Here is a 14,607-nt window from a genome sequence, read left to right as displayed (position 1 = left end):
TGGACTGCAGCAGCTCAAGAAGGCAGCTCACCACCATCTTCTCGAGGGTAACTAGGGATGACCAATAAATGCTGGCCCAGCCATACCCCGTGAATGAATTTTTAAAAATTATTGGCAAATTTTATTTGCCCTGAAGGCATTAAAAATGAACCAGATGGTGTTGGACTGGAGTGAATGGAAGAACATCACTGAAATAGTTTGGTTTTTAATGACACTCTGGCATGTTCTTGGTCATTTTCCTAGTGCCAGCCCACAAATTTATTCAATTCAATTTCACAATTCACCATTGCAGGGTTTGAACACTTGGCCACTAGGTTACTGGTCCATAACTGTTATGCTGTCTGAAAGCACTGGCTCATATGGGGTATGGTTCACTGAGTGTCCTCTGCTACTTTACTCAAGTGGCTGTTCTTCATGTGTTATGCCAATCAATGAGCATGCGTAAGCTATTCATCCCTGTTCACAGCTGTTTCACCATCATGTCTTCAGATGACATTTTATGTGCGTACTCTCCAGTAGGATACAAGTAGTAACCAGGAATGGACACTGTAGGTGATGTCCTCTCCCCACTTTATTCCTGATCCAGGAACACTTGCATTGCATGATTTTAACTCTGAATTGTCTTCGAATAAAATGACTGAATACTGTTGATACCAAATCATTCATTGTCAATCAGCATTATTGGCACCTCTGGTGTAAATTGGGCACCTGACACGAGCTGAGTTCAGTATGATTTAAATGGCTCTGTTATAGCTGATCTGTCATATGTTATTGAAGAGTTCCACTGGTGACCTTTTGATAACCTGTGGTGCATTTCTCAGCTTCAAAAAGGGACAGCCCAAAGTATCTAGTCTTTTGCCTCTATGCAAATAGCAATTCTTTAACTTTCTTTTTTCCCCCTTTTTAGGCAGACATTGGCTGGTCAGTGAATGGCGTACCAAAGGGGATTATTAAACAGAGCCTTGGTTTGATCCCTATTATGGTAAAATCAAAACTCTGCAACCTATACCGTCTCTCTCCTCAAGATCTCATTAAACGCCATGAAGAAGCAGAGGTAATGAATTAACAAATGTGGCCTGACTTCCTTTTCTCCCCGTGTGATATTCTATTTTTGGGATTGGGATTGGGAGAGGAAAGCTTCTATGTTGACATTCATTGCTGCTGGGAAAAGTTTTTTTAGTGTAATGCAAACCTTAATTACCTTGGTCACTGTGTTAATGAATTGTAATGCAGTGGGAAACTGATTATTTCCAGTAAGGTTATGAACAATTGTTGTTTGGGTTTTATCGCAAAGAGTAAACTCAGGAAATTGTCCCAGCACTGGTGCAGATAACGCAAAATCTAACGTCCTACTAACCTACATTTCCACAAATAACAATCGTCACTAAAACATAGTTACCAGTGGAAGCCTTCCCGGTTGCCTCCGCCACACATCTGGACCTGTTACATTCTTAAAAAACTTTGAAAGCCTGCACAAATGCCACTAAGGAATCTGGTAAATGAATTTGTTGATTGTATGTAATACACACACTGGAAGCGTACTTTCTCTGGTGATGTTACGGCAATGTATCGCAAGCTTTCAGTGTGCAATGGTTGATATAAGACCTCGAAGAATAAGGTTGTGTTTTGAAAACTAAAATGTGAAGGTAGAGGATCATTACCAATTGACAGTACTTGCTCATAGAATGGCTGCAGTTGGGCTGGGTTAAAAAAAAATGACCCATCAATCACTATTAAGTTACCATTGACCAGAAATGTAACTGGATCAATTTGAGTTCAAAATTATAATCAACTTGACTGACTGTGATTTTAGAGAAGAGATAATGGAAATTGATATTTATCCTTCTTTTCAACAGGAAATGGGAGGATACTTCATAATAAATGGTATAGAGAAGATCATTCGGATGCTGATCATGCCACGACGAAATTTTCCCATTGCTATGGTGAGACCCAAATGGAAGAGCAGAGGCCCCAACTATACGCAATATGGTAATTGTAAATTTTTAAAAATAAATTCAAAGCTAGATGACTAAGTATTACTTTAAAGATGATTGTTATTTATAGGAAATGTTGATTAATACATTTTGTGTTATATGCAACAGTGCTAGTAATTGTTGGTTCATGGAAGATTTCTTTCTGAACCTTCCACTCATTTGATTCCCAAAGCCACATCACTTCAAGTCGGTGTGTGCCCATTCGTGGCAATATTCCCCACCCTCTTATCCATCTCCAGTTTTCTTCCCTCTGCCTGGTGATGATTCCTACTTGGTTCCTTGTTCACAGGGCCCCTTTCCCAAACTGGCCTTCATTCAAGTGAGGGTTGTCACAATGTCAAACTCAGTCTGAACCTGCCCTCGCCCATCAAGATGTATTTCCCAGAAGGGTCGCTGGATATCCAACAGGAGTGAGAACCGCACCTGATGTGTTTGCTTTTGTTGCTATTTTCCCTGCACTGGAATGGGGACTGGGTGACAGCCTCCTGTGTTGTAATCGATATGAACTGGTTTTTAGTCCCTATTGTGATTAAAAAAAAAATCATTCATGGGATGTGGGCGTTGCTGGCTGGCCCAGCTTAATTGCCCATCCCATATTGCCCTTAAGAAGGTGATGGTGAGCCGCCTTCTTGAACTGCTGCAGCCCATGTGGTTTAGGTACACCCACAGTGCTGTTAGGGAGGGAGGTCCTGGATTTTGATCCAGTGACAGTGAAGGAACAGCAATATAATTCCAAGTCAGGGTGGTGAGTGGCTTGGAGGGAAACTTTCAGTTGTGATGGTGACCTTTGCTGAGTGCACAATGTGCAGCTGTATTGGTATCTGAGGTATGTGTTTCCCTTTTCTGCACCAACAGTTTGTACTTCTGCAGAGCTGCACTGAAGAATGCTGAAGTGGCCGGCAGCATTGCTGCAACAGTATTGATTTTAATGTAACTATAGTCACTGCCAAGCACATCAGCAGGTTTAAAACTCTTGATCCTGAATGTGATCTTTCCAATGCCTGCAGCAATTTTGCAGCAATAAAGTGGATAGTACAGTTCCCTCCATTATTTGTTGAGTTTGTCCAGTCCTTCACTGACCAAAATGCGCAAGGAAGAACCCACTGTTTGTCTCTGTGCTGAGATGGCTCATACAGTGATAGAGATGCTGCAACATTATTTTTGTTTTCAAAATTTAATTTACTGGATGTGCATGTTGTTCATAAGACTGATATTTATTGTCCATACCTAGTTTCCCTGGGAAAATTTGGCACCAGCTTTGCCCTTCCCTGGCTGCTATCTCGGGATGAACCGGACAGTTTGCAACTCAGCGTCCTCAGTGATCCTGAGCTAAGTTTCTGACCCCATATCCTCTCTGTGACGAAGGCCTCCATAACGTTGTTCCCCACCCCCCCCCAACCAACCTCAGTCCATCTGCCACTCGTACTCATTCTTGCCTTTGGTGCCTCCAGATTTAATTATCCGTGCTGTCCTGATCAGCCTTTGTAAACTTCAGCTCATCCAAATCTCTGTTATCTAGAATCCTATCTTGTATCCAGCTTCATCACTCATCATTTCATATCGAAGCAAGCGTTCAGTGCCTGTAAAAGAGAAAGAGAACAGAGTAACTAGTGATAAAATTGATCATAGTACTTAAATTGCAAATTTTCAAGGAGGACCATAATATTTAAACTTGTGACAAAATATTTAGTGCTCCGGTTTAGCTTTCTTTGGAAGTTGATACACTCAGCTGTTCAATTCATTCGCTTTGGAAATTTCTCAATTAGGAAACGTGATGCTGAAAATGTTTCCCCCACCCCCTGAAGCTTTGACATATGTCAAAAGCTTGATAGGCTGATGTGACTGTCAGCCCACTCTGGCACAAAGTGGTACAACATTGGTTAATTCCCCCGCAATCCTAGTTAATTTTGCTGTCAGATGTGTTGAGAGGACACATGGGACCAGGTTGCCATGCTACATTTCTCATTGGTAACATTGGGAGACTTGAAGAGGAAAAAAAATATTAACTAACAGCAAAGTGACATTTCATGAAAATGATAGGCGTTTTCTCCTACCAGGTATAAGCATGCACTGTGTGAAGGATGAGCACACTGCTATTAACATGAACCTCCACTATCTGGACAATGGCACCGTAATGGTCAACTTCATTTACCAGAAGGAACTCTTCTTCATACCACTTTGCTTTGCACTGAAGGTGAGATGGAATATTGCATTGGCTGTAGCGGAGCTGGGGTTAAAAATAAAGAAGACTTGATACTTTTGAGAGATGTGATTTAGGATTAAATCTTGCAGTTCAAAGTGTATTTTTCTTAATTGTTTCATGGGATGTGAGTGAAGCTGGCAAAACCAACATTTGTTGTCCATCCCTCGTTGCCCTTGAGAAGGTGGTGGTGAGCTGCCTTCTTGAACCACTGCAGTTCATGTAGTGTAGGTATACCTACAGTGCTGTAAGGAAGGGAGATTCAGGAATTTGACCCAACAACAATGAAGGCAGAGGGATACAGTTCCAATGCAGGATGCTCTGTAGCTTGGAGAGAAACTTGCAGGTGGTAGAATTCCCATGTGTTTGCTACGTTTGGTCTTCTAGGTGGTAAAGATCGTGGGTTTGGAAGGGTGTTTCCGAAGGAGCATTGGTAAGTTGCTGCAGTGCATCTTATATATGGTGCACACTGCTGCTACTATGCGCGGATGGTGAGGAAGTGAATATTTAAGGTAATGGACGGGGTGCTGATCAAGCGGGATGTAATTTCCTGAGTTTCTTGAGAGTTGTAGGAGCTGAACTCATCCAAGTAGTGGAGAATATTCCATCGCACTTCTGACTTGTGCCTTGTAGATGGTGGACAGACTTTGGGGATTCAGGTGGTGAGTTACTTACCACAGAATTCCCAGCCTCTGACCTGCTCTTGTAGCCACAGTATTTATATATGGCTGATCCATTTACATTATGGGAATGCCATTAAATGTCAGGGAATATAGTTAGATTCTCTTGTTGGAGATGGTCATTTCTAGCACTTGTGTGGTGCGAATGTTACTTCCCACTTATCAGTTCAAGCTTGAATGTTGCCCAGATCTTGCTTCATATGGACACAGACTGAAAAATCTGAGGAGTACAGAATGGTAGTGAACACTAACATTTGCTTTACAGATGAAAACCTCACCATTCACTAAAGTTCTGGAGGGGAGTGGGCTGGTCCTAGACAATAAAGCTTAGAGTTTTACAAAAGAGGATGAGTGAATTTAGTCTTTTCCCTTCTCCATTCCTGATCTGATCTGAGCTGTGCTGTATGCAGGGACACTGGCTGGAGGCCTTGGACAGCTCTTTCAATAAATTGGCACAGCCATGATGAGCTGATGCCACATCTTCCTACAAAGGAAGGAAGGATTGTATGTGACTGATTCTATTGCTTATTGTTGCCTTTGTAGAGGGTGTTGGAATAGATTATCTGGCTCCCTTCTCAGTCACCTCGCTATCTCTCTTTCTTCCTTTAAGACTCTCCTTAAAACTACCCCTATGACCAAGTTTTTGGTTATTTGCCCTGATTTTGCCTAATGTAACTCTGTTTCTAATTTTGCTTCATAACACTTTTGTGAAGTGCCTTGGGACATTTTATTACATTAAAGTCATGATATAAATACAAGTTGTTGTTGAGCAGTTAAGGATGGATAATCGAAAAATGGGTGTTGGGCAGTGAGAATTTACAAAAAACTACTGAATAACCAAAGATGATTGGTTAAAAGAACTTGTGGAGAAGAGAACATTGTTTTTATGCAGTGAATTGTTATGATCTGGAATATGCCGCCAAAAAAAAAATGATGGAAGCAGATTTAATATTAACTGCAATTGTTAATACTTGAAATGGAAAGATTTGCAGGGCTATGAGAAGGTTGAGGAGTGTGGGACTAATTGAATAGCTCCTACAAAATGATGACACAGACATGACAGACCAACTTGCACTTCCTTGTGCTGTAAGATTCTGTGATTTGTGGAGGTTATTTTGTATGGGCCATTTATAATATCATTGTGGAAAACTCAGTGAACCTATAAAAGGAAACTATTCTAAACATGCAGGTGCTGTTTTGACAAGGGGTTTTAGTTGCAGGTCAATGGCTTGCTCCATAGCAGGTGATGAGAAGAGCCTAAAGTGGGACATAAACATAAATAAAATGGAGGAAAGAATAGGGAGGATGATTTTGAACAGGGGACCCCCAAGATACAGAAGAAATCGATTTGAATTTTCAAATATACATTACGTATATATACTCAAAGCATAATGCATAATACTGAAAAGAAATCTGTTTAAAGGCTGTAAATTCTACTAGCTGCCCCTTTATAATAACAGTTGGCATTTCTATACTCAGGACCATTTACCTTGGCTTTGGTCAATCCTGTACCAGCATTCCCTTTCCATTCTCCACTTGAAACGAATAACCTGACTCATCTCTGCCTAGGTGCTATTGGACCTGCCGTGGTCTCCCAGTATTCATTCTTTATTTCATCCTCACCTAGTAGCTTTTACCCCGTTATTTTGCAGGCGATGGTTGATTTCACGGACTACCAGATTTACCAGGAGTTGATTAAAGGAAAAGAGGACAACTCCTTCTTCAAGAGTTGTGTGGCACACATGTTGAGAATGGTGATGATGGAAGGATGCACTACAAAGAAGCAGGTCCTGAATTACCTGGGAGAGCGATTCCGTGTGAAACTTCATCTTGCAGAGTGGTACACAAATGAGCAAGCTGCAGAATTCCTGTTTGAGTAAGTGATGCTCTTTTATGTAGATATCTGATACTTTATACTTTAGTATTGCTGAAAAAGACATTCTGTCGAATCTTGTCTTGCACTCATCAGGACAATTGCAAAAATACCAATGTCAGGGGAAACAGCAACTTTATACTGTATGATTGGTTGGCAAGAGGACTCTGATTGCTACAGACATTGCCTTGGTGAACGCACCCGTTAATGGTGACTGACAGTTAACTGCAAAGCATTGTTTGAAATTTAAACCATGTAGCTTGACTCTGATTTGTCATGGCATTGCCCTGAGGGATGAACCTGCAAATGGCTATCACTTATTTTGTTTAGTTGAAACAGGTGTAATGTGTGTTTTCTGCCTGCAAAGAACAGATCTCTGTGTATTAATATATGCAGTTTCCAACACACACACAAGTGCCACACTGTGAGCCCGACTGTTAATCTTAAATTGGTTGTCAGGACTATATTTAGCTCACTGAGGATTATTTAGCAAATGTTGTCCAATCATAGAATCACATCTAATGTTGGACAGTGTTTTGAGTTTTGCAAGCACAGGCTGGTTGGATACAGTTTGTACCTAGCCTGTTGCAAACAGCGGAAAGGACATGTTGTTTGATATGATTCACTAGTCTTTGGAATGGACGGCCTACATACCTTGCATCACACTGGCACTGAAATTCATACACCACATTACTCATCAGTCTGATAGGCAGAACGTCTTTTTGGCTTGACAGCAGCATCCTGTCAGTGGCGAATACCACTCATGTTGCTACAAACAGGAAGAGATATTTGCTGAGTTCGAACTCCTCTGCTCCCAACTATCCTGCCACAAACCAACATCCACTGAAGGTGCTGAATCCTTGAAAGTGCACCTAATTGATCTAGCGTACGCATATTATGGGATCCCGAACGACCTGTCTTGATTTTCACGTGCAACGCAAATGTTTTACAGCGTTGTGAGATCTTAAGACCAACCTGGACGTACACTCAGTAAACCTGACAAAGGGATGGGAATAGTCATCCTTAACAAGCAGGACTATATCAACAAAATGCACGCTATTCTTAATAATGGATCCAAATTCATATCAAATAGTCAGCATTGCTGGACTCGTGTAAGAGCAGTGAACTACCGCATATATAAATATATATATGACAGGGTTCATCCTCATGGTTCGCTGCATCCGTGTATGTATGGGGCTGCCCAAGACACACAAAAGTGATGTCTCTTTATGCCCTATCTTCTTAATGACCGGTTCTGCACAGTATGAATTGACCAAATTGTTGGGCAAATTGTTACAACCAGTTTTAATTCACGGTGAAGGATTCCTTCACATTTGTGAAGACCATACAGGACTTGCATATCGACAGCAGTGCTGTGTCCATGTGTTCATTTGACATTGCTGGCTTATTCACCAATGTTCCACTTAAGGAAGCCATAGATATTTGCGCTGCAGCATTATATCATGGTGAAATAAACCCGCCACCATTGCCTGAATCAGTATTCATTGAGCTTATGAACTTGACAACTTGAGCAGTTGAGTTCATCTTTTAATGACATCATTATGCCCAAATAGATGGTGTTGCCATGGGACCTCCTCCAGGCCTAATTCTCACAAACAGCTTTGTTGGGTTCCATGAGGAACATGTCTTTGATGGAATGACACCTAATCTCCTACTACTTGCATACTTCTGATATGTGGATGATACATCTGCTATATTTAAATCTGTAGCAGCATGCAATAATTTCCTTACATGTCTTAACGGGTTCCATCCTGTGCTCAAATTCACCTTTGAATTGGAGCAGTCAAATGAACTCCCCTTCCTTGATGTACTAGCTGAGAAACCTGCCAGGGGATTCCCTACCACAGTCTACTGCAAGCCTACTGTCACTGGTCAATACGCATGTTGGGATTCTTACAGTTCCATGTGCTATAAGATTGGCCTCTGAGCAATCTTGTAAATAGGGTCCAAGCCATTATTCCGCATGCAAGCTTGATACTGAAATAGGGCAATAATGGCTTCCCTGATCAGATCGTTTCGCGCCGTTTGTCATGCAAACTCATGAACGGGCCTAAGGCCGTCAGTTTCGGCTCTGAAAAGCACTGAATCTACCTCGGGTTACCCTGGAAGGGCCAAGGCATCTCAAAAATTTGAGCGACTGGTGAACCTAGTTGTTTCACGCTGCTACTGTGCAGTAGCAACCCGGGTGGTATTTGCCACTAACAGGTTGCTGCCATCAAGTCAAAAAGATGTACTGCCTAACTCACAAATGAGTAATGTGGTATATGAATTTCAGTGCCAGTATGCTGATGCTAGACCGTAGGTACCAAAGACTGGTGAATCGTATCAAACAGGATGTCCCTTCCGCTGTTCGCAACGGGCAAGGTACAGACCCCGTACCCAAGCCCATGCTTGCAGAAACAAAACAGTGTCCAACATTAGATGTGATTCTGTGATTGGACAACATTTGCTAAATAATCCTCAGTGTGCTAAAAATTATGCTGACAACCACTTGCATGTACTGGAAGCTACATATATTAATACACAGGGCCCTGTCGTTTGCAGACAGAAAGAACATGTGCACACATTGTGCCTGTTCAGCTAAAGAAAATAAGTGATAGCCATTTGCTGGTTCATTACTCAGGGCAATGCCTTGGCAAGTCAGTCAAGTTGTGAGGCTTAAATTTCAAGCAGTGCTTGGCAGTTAACTGTCAGTCACCGTTAACTGGTGCATTTGCCATGGCAATGTCTCTACCAATCAGAATCCACTTGCCAACTAATCAGCACTCTCTTCTCATACAGTATAAAATTGTTGTTTCCCTTGACATTGGTATTCTTGCGATTGTCCTGATGAGTGCCATGTGAAAGATTTGACAAAATGTTTTTTTCAGCAATATTGCAAGTTTTGTACTACCAAACGATTTTATACTTTTGTACATGTCCGGACATGGGCCAGAATTTTACGTTGACTGAGCGGATGTGCGCCTGACCTGAACTGCATGAAAAAACGCAAGAAGACGTCAAATGTGCATCCCGACATCTTGTGTTCACGTGCAACATTACCGTCAGCGTGCGTGTGGGAATTGGAAACGCGCCCACTGACAATTAAACGGGTAATTATGCCCATTAACAACCCAAATGTTCCAAATTTTACATTGCCCGCGCGATTTAGTGCTTATCGCACGGGCAGACAGCCAGTCCATTTTTTTTATCATTTCTCATCCAAGGGTGGGATAAAAGTGGATCGGAGCATTGGCTGTGTGAGTTGTTAGAGGTTCAGGTGAGAGTTTGCCGCTGCTTTAGTGCTGACATTTCATACCTTTTTCTCTGGTTTCTGCTGAAGTATTTTGCTTTGCTAGCTTTGTTCTGAGGACTGAGCGTTTTGTCAACTCTCTTGGAGGATTTCTGCCAAGTGCACGAGACCATGCCATCTGCATTTCAGCAGTTGGGGATTGTTTACTCTGCTGGTGGGATCACCTCTGAAGAAGAAGAAAGGGCAGAAGGGAGAGGAGACCAGGTGTCCGCAGGCACAGGGAGAGACCTGTGTGAGGAGAGGTGCAGGCACAAGCGATGCAGGGCCAGCAGGGAGAGCAAGGCAGAAGGCACCACAGAAGACGCCACTATCCTGTTTCCAAAGTGTACAGCAGTGATCCAGCTACCTCAACGTATCTGAGGTCCAGTGCCGGAGGAGGCTTCACCTCATTAGGGACACCGTGACATTCGTATGCCAGATGATTGGGCCGGAAATCGCCTCCAACTGTGTGGGTGGGCACCCGAGGTCAGTGGCTCTAGTGGCCCTCAACTTTGTCGCATCCGTCTCTTTCCAGGGGTCAGTGGACGATCTGTGTGGAGTTTCCCAGTCAGCTGTCCACAGTTGCGTCAAACTGGTCACTGGCGCTCTCTTCAAATGGGTCATGACCTTCATTCATTGCCGGATGGACCAAGCCAGCCAGGCTGAGCGAGCCAGAGGCTTTGCAGCGATTTCTGGGTTCCCCCACACCCAGGATGCCACAGACTGCACTCATGTGGCCATTAAGGTGCCAGTGGGTCAGCTGGGTGCCTTCATGTACAGAAAAGGCTTTCACTTCATGAATGTGGAGATAGCATGCGACCACAAGACTCAGATTCTGTAGAGGAGGTGATGGTATGTTGCTGGACTAGTAATCTAGAGACTCTGGGTAATGGTCTGGGGTCCTGGGTTCGAATCTGGAATTAAATAATGAAACCATTGTCGATTGTTGTAAAAACCTATCTGGTTCACTAATCACAGAATTACAGTGCAGAAGAGGCCTTTTGGCCCATCGATTCTGCACCGACACGTGAGAAACACCTGACATACCTACCTAATCCCATTTACCAGCACTTGGCCCATAGCCTTGAATGTTATGATGTGCCAAGTGCTCATCCAGGTACTTTTTAAAGGATGTGAGGCACCCGCCTCCACCACCCTCCCAGGCAGTGCATTCCAGACCGTCACTACTCTCTGGGTAAAAATGCTTTTCCTCACATCCCCCCTAAACCTCCTGCCCCTCATCTTGAACTTATGGCCCCTTATGACTGACTCTTCAACTAAGGGGAACAGCTGCTCCCTATCCACCCTGTCCATGCCCCTCATAATCTTGTGCACCTCGATCAGGTCACCCCCTCAGTCTTCTCTGCTCCAATGAAAAGACTGATGTCCTAAGAAAATCCTTTGTCCTTACCACAGCAGTGTGGTTGACTCTTAAATGCTCTCTGAAATGTCCTAACGAGTCACTCAGTTGTAACAAACCACTACAAAGTCATAAAAAAGGAATGAAACCGGACGGACCACCTAGCATTGACCTAGGCACTGGAAACAACGGCACTGTCAACCCTGTTGATCCTGCAAAGCACTCCTTACTAATATCTGGGAGCTGTCTCACAGACGAGTCAAGCAACAGCCTGACGTGGTCATTCTCACTGAATCATACCTTACAGATAATGTCCCAGGTGGGTCCCATCATGTCTTGTCCCACCAGCAGGACAGGCCCAGCAGAGGTGGCAGCACAGTGATGTACAATTGGGAAGGAGTTGCCCTGGGAGTCCTCAACATCAACTCCGGACCCCATGAAATCTCATGGCATCAGGTCAAACACGGGCAAGGAAACCTCCTGCTGATTACCACATACCGCCCTCCCTCAGCTAATGAATCAAGAAGGAACGTGGAGGAAGCACTGAGGGTGGAAAGGGAGCAGAATGTATTCTGGGTGGGGGACTTCAGTGTCCACCACCAAGAGTGGCTCGGTAGCACCACTGCTGACCGAGCTGACCGAGTCCTAAATGACATAGCTGCTAGACTGGGTCTGTGGCAGGTAGTGAGGGAACGACCAGAGGGAGAAACATACTTGACCTCATCCCCACCCACCTGTCTGCCGCATATATCCATGTCAGTATCTGTAGGAGTGACCACTGCACAGTCATTGTGGAGATGAAGTCCCACCTTCACATTGAGGATACCCTCCATCGTTGTGTGGCATTACCACCGTGCTAAATGGGATAGATTTCGAACGGATCTAGCAACTCAAGACTGGGCATCCATGAGGCACTGTGGGCCATCAGCAGCAGCAGAATTGTACTCAAACACAATCTGTAACCTCATGGCCCGGCATACCCCCCACTCTACCATTACCATGAAGCCAGGGGATCAATCCTGGTTCAATGAAGATTGCAGGAGGTCATGCTAGGAGCAGCACCACTTAAAAATGAGGTGTCAACCTGGTGAAGCTATAACACAGGACTACTTGCGTGCCAAACAGCCTAAGCAGCAAGTGATAGACAGAGCTAAGTGATCCCACAACCAACGGATCAGATTTAAGCTCTGCAGTCTTGCCACATCCAGTCATGAATGGTGGTGGACAATTAAACAGCTCACTGGAGGAGGAGGCTCCACAAATATCCCTATCCTCAATAATAGAGGAGCCCAGCATATCAGTGCAAAAGACAAGACTGAAGCATTTGATACAATCTTCAGCCAGAAGTACTGAGTGGATGATTCACCTTGACCTCCTCCAGAGGTCCCCTGCACCACAGATGCCAGTCTGCAGCCAATTTGATTCATTCCATGTGATATCAAGAAACGGCTGAAGGCACTGGATACTGCAAAGGCTATGGGGCCTGACAATATTCCAGCAATAGTACTGAAGACTTGTGCTCCAGAACTTGCCGCACCCCTAGCCAAGCTGTTCTAGTACAGCTACAACACTGGCATCTACCTGGCCATGTGAAAAATTGCCCAGGCATGTCCTATACACAAAAATCAGGACAAATCCAACTCAGCCATTTGCTGCCCCATCAGTCTACTCTTGATCTTCAGTAAAGTAATGGAAGGGGTCATCAACAGTGCTGTCAGGCAGCATTCGCTTAGCAATAACCTGCTCACTGATGCCCAGTTTGGGTTCCTCCAGAGCCAATCAGCTCCTGACCTCATTACTGCCTTGGTTCAAACATGGACAAAAGAGCTGAACTCCTGAGGTGAGGTGGGAGTGTCTGCCCTTGACATCAAGACCGTATTTGACAGAGTGTGACATCAAGGAGCCTTAGCAAAACTGGAGTCAATGGGAATCAGGGGGAAAGCTCTCCACTGGTTGGAGTCATACCTAGCGCACAGGAAGATGGTTGTGGTTGTTGGAGGTCAGTCATCTCAGCTCCAGGACATCACTGCAGGAGTTCCTCAGGGTAGTGTCCTCAGTGCAACCACCTACAGCTGCTTCATCAATGACCTTCCTTCCATCATAAGGTCAGAAGTGGGGATGTTCGCTGATGATTGCACGATGTTGAGCATCATTCGCGACTCCTCAGATACTGAAGTAGTCCATGTCCAAATGCAGCAAGACCTGAACAATATCCAGGGTTAGGCTGACAAGTGGCAAGAAACATTCACACCACACAAGTGTCAGGAAATGATCATCTTCAAAAAAGAGAATCCAACCATTGCCCCTTGATATTCAATGGCATTACCATCAGTGAATCCCCCACTATCAACATCCTGGGGGTTACCATTGACCAGAAGCTGAACTGGACTAGCCATATAAATATTGTGGCTAAAAGAGCAGGTCAGAGGCTAGGAATCGTGCGATGAGCAACCCACCTCATGACTCCTCAAAGTCTGTCCACCATCTACAGGGCACAAGTCAGGAGTATGATGGAATACTCCCCCCACTTGCCTGGATGAGTGCAGCTCCCACAACACTCAAGAAGCTTGACACCGTCCAGGACAAAGCACACTTGATTGGCACCACATCCACAGACATTCACTCCCTCCACCACCGACGCACAGTAACAGCAGTGTGTACCATTCTGCAAGATGCACTGCAGGGATTCACCAAGGCTCCTTAGACAGCACCTTCCAAACCCACTACCATCTAGAAGGACAAGGGCAGCAGATAGATGGGAACACCACCACCTGGAAGTTCCCCTCCAAGACACTCGCCATCCTGAGTTGGAAATATATTGGCATTCCTTCACCGTCGCTGGGTCAAAATTCTGGAACTCCTTCCTAATAGCATTGTGGTTGTACCTACACCACATGGACTTCAGCGGTTCAAGAAGGCAGCTCACCACCACCTTCTCAAGGGCAACTAGGGATGGGCAATAAATGCTGGCCCAGCCAGTAAAGCCCACATCCCATGAATGTATTTTTAGAAAAGTCTGTGCAAAGCACCCTGGCAGCTCCTATGATACATAAATCCTGCAACACTCCCAGGTGCCAAGGCCGTTCATGGCTCCAGCTCGACAGGATGGTTGGCTGTAGGGTGGCAAAGGGTATCTCTTGAAAAGGTGGCTCATGGCACCACTCTAGCACCCAAGGACAGAGGCGGAAGAGAGGTACAATAGGAGTCA

At 44.4% G+C, this 14,607-nt stretch overlaps 1 protein-coding gene across 1 annotated transcript in view; it reads left to right on the top strand.

The window, feature by feature from the left end:
• The window catches only part of polr1b (RNA polymerase I subunit B), a 43,565-nt gene that overhangs the window by 3,409 nt on the left and 25,549 nt on the right, over positions 1 to 14,607 (top strand). The window contains exons 3-6 of the mRNA XM_041188000.1: positions 908 to 1,054; positions 1,857 to 1,989; positions 4,052 to 4,188; positions 6,527 to 6,750. Coding sequence (XP_041043934.1) covers positions 908 to 1,054; positions 1,857 to 1,989; positions 4,052 to 4,188; positions 6,527 to 6,750 — 641 coding nt within the window. The remainder of the gene's footprint in view (positions 1 to 907; positions 1,055 to 1,856; positions 1,990 to 4,051; positions 4,189 to 6,526; positions 6,751 to 14,607) is intronic.

Source organism: Carcharodon carcharias, chromosome 5, assembly GCF_017639515.1.
Source record: "Carcharodon carcharias isolate sCarCar2 chromosome 5, sCarCar2.pri, whole genome shotgun sequence".
NCBI lineage: Eukaryota > Metazoa > Chordata > Chondrichthyes > Lamniformes > Lamnidae > Carcharodon > Carcharodon carcharias.
Note: the sequence above shows the minus strand (reverse complement) of the source record. Positions and strands in the feature narration are given on the sequence as shown.